Source organism: Egretta garzetta, unplaced genomic scaffold (assembly GCF_000687185.1).
Source record: "Egretta garzetta isolate BGI_Z169 unplaced genomic scaffold, ASM68718v1 scaffold417, whole genome shotgun sequence".
Taxonomy (NCBI): Eukaryota; Metazoa; Chordata; class Aves; order Pelecaniformes; family Ardeidae; genus Egretta; species Egretta garzetta.
The window spans coordinates 1,138,930-1,145,217 of record NW_009260227.1 but is presented as its reverse complement, the minus strand read 5'-3'; the positions used below and the strand labels follow the sequence as shown (position 1 = coordinate 1,145,217).

Here is a 6,288-nt window from a genome sequence, read left to right as displayed (position 1 = left end):
GAGCAGAGGGGCAGAATCCCCTCCCTCGACGCTGGCCACGCTTCTCTTGATGCAGCCCAGGGTAGGGTTGGCTTCTGGGCCGCCAGCGCCCATTGTCAGCTCATGTCCAGCTTTTCATCCACCAGCACCCCCAAGTCCCTCTCGGCAGGGCTGCTCTTGATCCTTTGTGGTTCCAAGTCTCATTGGAATAAATCGGGTCAAGTCTTACCAAGAAGGTAAGGTAAGGAAAGGTAATCCTTACCAAGAAGGAAAGGTAATCCTTTCACCCCCCAGCCTGTATTGAACATGGGCAGACTCTGCTTTTTTAGCTGTCAACATTTTGAGGAGAGCCATGGCAAGTTAATGCAAAGGAGAAGAAATCCATCTCCTGTTTACAAAGCCCTAACAAAAACTCGAGGAAGATTTATGTTGCGTGTTATTTGTCCTCTGCTGGCACATATTTCTGGTGGATGAAACTCGGCAGGCAAACGGCTTCCACTGGAGTGAGCAGCTTTGTCTGCACCTTAACCCAGCTGGAGCCCAACTGTGACACTGAGACATCTCCCCCAGGCCACTTTGCAAGAGTTTCTGCTTGGCCAGTGCAAAAGCTGGTCCCCAGGCATCAGGAAGAGCAGAGCGCATGGATACAGGGCAAAAACGATGACTGTGGTTGAGCTAAGCACATCATTACACAAATAACTTAATCAACCTTGTGCAGTGGTGCCAGGAAGAGCGCTGAGGCTGGTCGCAATCATTTAGGACACAAAATACCCACGGAAACACCAGGAAAAAAATGACAGATAAGCATTTATCTGCTCTGCCTGAAGACACAGTAAGGGTAAGGGATCAGTGGCGCTTATGCACGTAGGCAGCGAAGCGGCAGCCCGGCTGCAGAGGGAAGACAAGGAATGGGTTAAACGAGGCTCAAGGGGAGCCGCAGTTCCTGCACCAACACACCCTTCTGCCTTTGTAAAGCCAAGTAAAAAATTTAAGGTTTTAGCATTTATTATGCCTGGGAAATCATCAAAGATTTGTCCCAAATTACAGTTTAAATCTGACTTACTCAAAGAAATTCTCTTTGTTATTTTAATTCTTTGTTATTTTAGAAGCCCAATGCTGTGTAACAAAGAAGTGTTCTGGATCTTGAATCCTTACTTGCTATTGTTCAATTCTCCTGAAATTGCCTATGAATATTCATATTAGGGAACAATATCTTATCAGCATGATATAGAGGGGGAAAAAAAAGTTGTGTGGACTTACTCCTTCAGATTTCTTATCGGGGAAGATGCAAGTCTCTCCACCAGCTGTGAAATTACAGTAAACTTTGAAAGAGTCCCTGGAACATCCTTGGTTAGGATCAACCCAGTATTCACCTGGATGCAGGAGAGGGCAGAGAAGGGAAGGAGGAATCAGCACTGTGAGGGAAGGGCGACGGGCACTCCAGCACCCACCTTACCAGGGGTGGTTCATCTCTGTCATCGGCTACTATTTACATGTATTTTTTGGACAACTGGTTATGTTCTGATTCCACATGATACTGTGGCTCTTTACAGGAGTAGCTATTTTTCATCATATATCCCCATTCTTAGAGTAGAATATTTCAGCTGGAAGGGACCCACAACGATCACCTAGTCCAACTCTTCTCTACATATTCCTGCTTTATCAGCCACCTTCCTCACAGGGCACCAGGGCCCAGGACTCCCCAAGTTACTTCTATTCCTGCACCTGCTTGTATTCACTGCGTGGAGCTGGGAAACCCACAGTGTTTTCCCCACACCCCCTCTGTCCCGGGACACACCATCTGGGAAATCAGGGTGACAGAGCTGCAGGTCCTTGCAGGTACGCGCTGGGTTATGTTGAGTGCCCAATGGATGCTTCATTTGCTCAATTTCCAGTTTCAAGGAATTTAGTGAGCCGAAAATTTCCTCCATGCCATCTGCGTAGTCCATGTAGTTGTCGGCATTTCCGTCATCCACCAGCTGGCTGGCATCAATGTTTCGCCTGGTCCTCTTGGAAGACTGGATAGGCAGTGGCTGGATGACTTCTCCAGGAGGACCCTAATTTGTGGGGAAGGAAGATACAACTTCTCATTGCATTGGCAGTGGGGAAAAGACAGAAGAGATGGCCAAAGTAGGCACCAGCACGGGGAAGGAGCATCGCAAGGTAGACACTAGACGTGTAAAACACCCATGGATGGCACTGATAAAAACCCTGGCCACCAGGCGTGAACACTGGGTCCATCTTGACTTGTCATCTTCCCATCAGTAACTCCTCCCTTCAAATCCTGCTTTCTTCCCCAACATCTCTAGGAGATGCCAATCCATTGCTAGGACTCCTGATGTGCTGAATCTTTGTCCAGAAATCTTCTACTTCCTAACATTAAAACACCCATTAAATCTGAACCTCATTTCTCACTTCACGTAATGGGTTCTACTTACAGGAGGCCCTGGGGGCCCAGGAAGACCTGATTCACCCTTTGGACCTGTTGGACCCTGGGGGGGAAAACAAGGGAAAAACATATGAGTGACTCAGGAAAAAGCACTTGGCACCTATATCACATCCCAAACGCTATGTCTTTTAATAGTCTCTTGTGGCAAAAACTTTCTTCCTATCCCTCCAGGCACACAAGAGGAGTCTCCTTGCACCCCCACCAAGAAAATATCTGTTTCAGTTATTTTCAATGCTTAGGTAAAAGGAAAGATCAAACGCTTGGGTTTAAACAGTCAAATTTTGCTTAGGCTTCCTACAGAAAAGGAAGGACCTTCCAATGCATGAGAATGTTAACTCTCCGATTCAACTCAATAGTTTTATACATCAAATAAAATCTTAAAATTAGTAAAACACTGAATTCTGCATGGGAAAAAGACATTAGGAAGTTGCCCAAGAGGAATTTTTAGCTGCCTGCATAGGAGATCTGTAACATGAAGCTGCTTCAGTGTCGCATTTCTCAGAGTTCTTCGCTTTTTAGCTTGCCACCTCCCGCTTCACAGTCTATTTTTAATACCCTCTGCTTTACAGCAGTAGTTTTTTTCCCAAGGATTATGCACTGGATTCCTCCTTATGATCTTTGCTGCACTGATGCTCAATGAAGTACAGTGTGTGCAAGAGAAACCTTTCCCAATTATAATTTCTGGGCTTAGACAGCCTGAAAAGGCGGCATTTGCTACAGTCATCTTTGGCTAATTGCCTTAATGCCACTGATGTGGAGGAGTCGCAGCAGGGTTATGCACTTAATAAGAGCTCCTCAGCCTCTCCGTTTAACAACGTCTATACTCACTGATGATCCTTTAGCACCTTTGGGACCAGGTGGACCCTGTATAGAGAAAAATACAGAAAGGAGTCAGTACATTTCCTAGCAGAGAAGTCAGCAGTGTCTCCCTGAAGAGAGATGGAGTAGAGTTATACAAGGTGGGGGCTTTTAATTCACTTCCTTTCTGCTTCCACTTTTCACATCCACTTGAGTTCAGTGCTGCTTTTATTTGCCAACACCCAAAAAGCATTTGTGTCAGACCAATCTGTGTCAGCGCTCCACACTCCTGCCCAGATGGGGACTGGAAAAGCTGCCGTGTGATTGCCGTAACCCAGGGCTGATCCTGGCGCCGTGCTAAGGACAGCCGGCAACAGCAAGTGCTGCTTGCCCAAGGATGCAGGCTGCAGCCTTTGGGCATCCAGGGGGAAAAAAAAAAAAAACATGAACAGCAAAAGCACAAAAAAAAATAATCACCAGGTGACTGTAGATAATCAAAAGAAAGGGGGGAGAGAAACAGGGTGGGCCTCGATCACACCGTGCCCAGCTCATGCATCACCCCCCCAACACTCCTGTAACTCGTTCAAGTGTTTTTAATGGGCTCAGCTGGGCAAATCCATTCCCATCGGCATCCTCATACAAGGTCTGGCCAGAAGGACTGGGCTGGGTGTATCTGGGAGCACCAAGGTGACTCCAGAAGGACTGTGTAGCTCCCAAGGAATTCAAAGATAACTATTTGTCACATACCGGTAATCCTGGTGGCCCTGGAGGTCCAATTGGTCCAGAAGGACCTGTGATACCCTGAAAAATAAAAGCAGAACAACGTTGATTTGCATGCAGCAATGCTGGCCTGTAACTATACAACTCGCATCTGCTCACAGATGACCACCTGGTTTTGGAGGACTCCACTCCAGCTTTAACTGGTTTTTAAGCACGTACATGATCCAGACAGGGAATCTCATATCTCATTTAGGTGCGCAGTTTTAAAAATTAGTCCTCGAGGTGCACATTTAATGTTACCACCCCTTCAAGTGTATTCAACTCTTCATATGACCCCTGAGAATCTGCTTTCTATTAAAATGGGTCATTTTGGAGCATCTCTACATTTCACATGTAGAATAAACCACATTAATGTAGAAAATATTCCTCAAAAATCAGCAAGAGTCTCCTGCCAAGGTTGACCACCTCTGCTCAAGGGCAGCGAACCCCAGAGCTCAAAAGCACATTCCATGAAGGTCTTCTGGAACATTTACCTGCTCTCCTTTGGGTCCTGCTGAGCCCTGGGGGCCTGGGAGACCTCTGTCGCCCTTTTCTCCCTGCTCTCCTGGCGGTCCAATAAGACCAATTAAACCTGGATGACCCTAGGGGAAAACAGCAGATGTTAATTATGATCTCTCGCCTCAGGTAACCAAATGCCAAAGCTACCCAGCAAAGGTATTTCTAGATACAAACCCAAATAATCTAAGGTGATAGGAGTTTGTAGCTATCCCTGACACCTGGCAGTGGCAGAGCAGAGCAAAGCGGTAGCTTTTCACAACAGAAAATGCTACAGATTTAGAAGCAGAATGGCTGCACTGGAGTGCCTGCTCACTTTGGGTGCTAACATATATTACATCAAATTCTTCAAGACTGAGAATCCTGCCCTAAAGCAACCCAGGTGTCAGCACCTCCCTGTGCCCTCTGCTAAAGCGCCTGTGTTCAGGCAGCCCCAACAACTAGAGCTGCCATGGGCTGCAAGGGCCATCCTACGGGAATGCAGAGATTCAGACCCTCCACGTCGCCCCGTTGCCATCACTGCTGGTGATACGGGGATGGGAAACCCAGTCTTGGATCCAGACAGGCAGCAGCACATGCTCACCTGCAGCACAACCCAGCTCATCCCTTGAGCACACTCACAACTCTGCATCTTTCCTTTACAGACATCTCCAATGCTTCTGGAGCACAAGAGCGCGCACACGGGGCTGGTGGCACTCCTCACCCTCGTCAGGCCAGCTGCAGGACCTCTCTACAATGACGTATTTTTCCCCACACCCAGACAGGGACATCAGGTCATGCAGCAAGATCGCGTGTGCCTTTCTCACCTTCTCCCCTTTAGGACCAGAATCTCCTTTCAGACCAGGCAAACCCGGTGGGCCCTTTGGGAGACGGGGTGGGGGGTGAGGGAGGAAACAAAAGAGAGAATTAATTCATACAAAATGCATTCACCCATTTCAAAAACTCATTGAACTCGATGGTCTTGACATACCATTGGGCCTGGAGGACCATCTGGGCCAGGGGATCCCGGGAGACCTTGTTCACCCTGTAAAACAGTGCAATTCCCTCAAACCCATCATTCATGACAGCAGTGCTCCAGCTGGGATTATTCAGATTATTCACCCATCCTCATCTGGTACCTGTGCCTGGGAATGTTTGCCCTGGCTTCTCACAGGTGGGTAAAGGTAAAAGGATTTATGTTCCTTTCATGCTCAAATCTCTACTGGAAAAGGGACTTTGCAGCTCATGGAAATGCTACCCCAGAGAGAGGCTGAGCAGAACCAAGACTCAAATAAAACGTGCTGGAAGATGATATTCATCATTACATTATTTCCACTAAAGATGTTTTAGCTGCTGCCAGGCATTTAAGCACAGACAGAACATTACACTGGGAGAAAGGCATCTTCCAAGGCAGATGGGTTACGGTAAAGCACCAGGAGCAGCCCTGCCCAGAAGCTTTCTCAGACTCCACTCAGTTTGGGAATACTCACGACTGGACCAGGAATTCCTCGAAGGCCATCAGGGCCGGGCTTCCCTGGAGCACCTTGGGGACCAATTGGGCCAGTCTTCCCAGGAGGTCCTTCCAAACCAGCTTCGCCCTAGATGCAAGAGGCAGCATGGTTTAATTTGCGTTGGGCCATCAAACGATCTTCTCAGATAGGCTGTGGCTGCTGCCAGGATGTCACAGAGTGAATGCAATTCCATGTGAAACATGGAAAACCTTCTGTTTGTTGATTTTCCTACTGCTCCCTATCCCTTATGTGCTGAGAACAAGCCTCCAAACTCCTTCACTTTTCAGCCTTGCCTAT

The 6,288-nt window shown here is 47.6% G+C and overlaps 1 protein-coding gene across 1 annotated transcript in view; it reads right to left on the bottom strand.

Moving 5' to 3' along the window:
- COL5A1 (collagen type V alpha 1 chain) overlaps positions 1 to 6,288 on the bottom strand; it is a 130,971-nt gene that overhangs the window by 9,268 nt on the left and 115,415 nt on the right. The window contains 9 exon segments of the mRNA XM_009642264.2: positions 1,240 to 1,352; positions 1,778 to 2,036; positions 2,418 to 2,471; positions 3,257 to 3,292; positions 3,974 to 4,027; positions 4,480 to 4,587; positions 5,308 to 5,361; positions 5,472 to 5,525; positions 5,971 to 6,078. Coding sequence (XP_009640559.2) covers positions 1,240 to 1,352; positions 1,778 to 2,036; positions 2,418 to 2,471; positions 3,257 to 3,292; positions 3,974 to 4,027; positions 4,480 to 4,587; positions 5,308 to 5,361; positions 5,472 to 5,525; positions 5,971 to 6,078 — 840 coding nt within the window.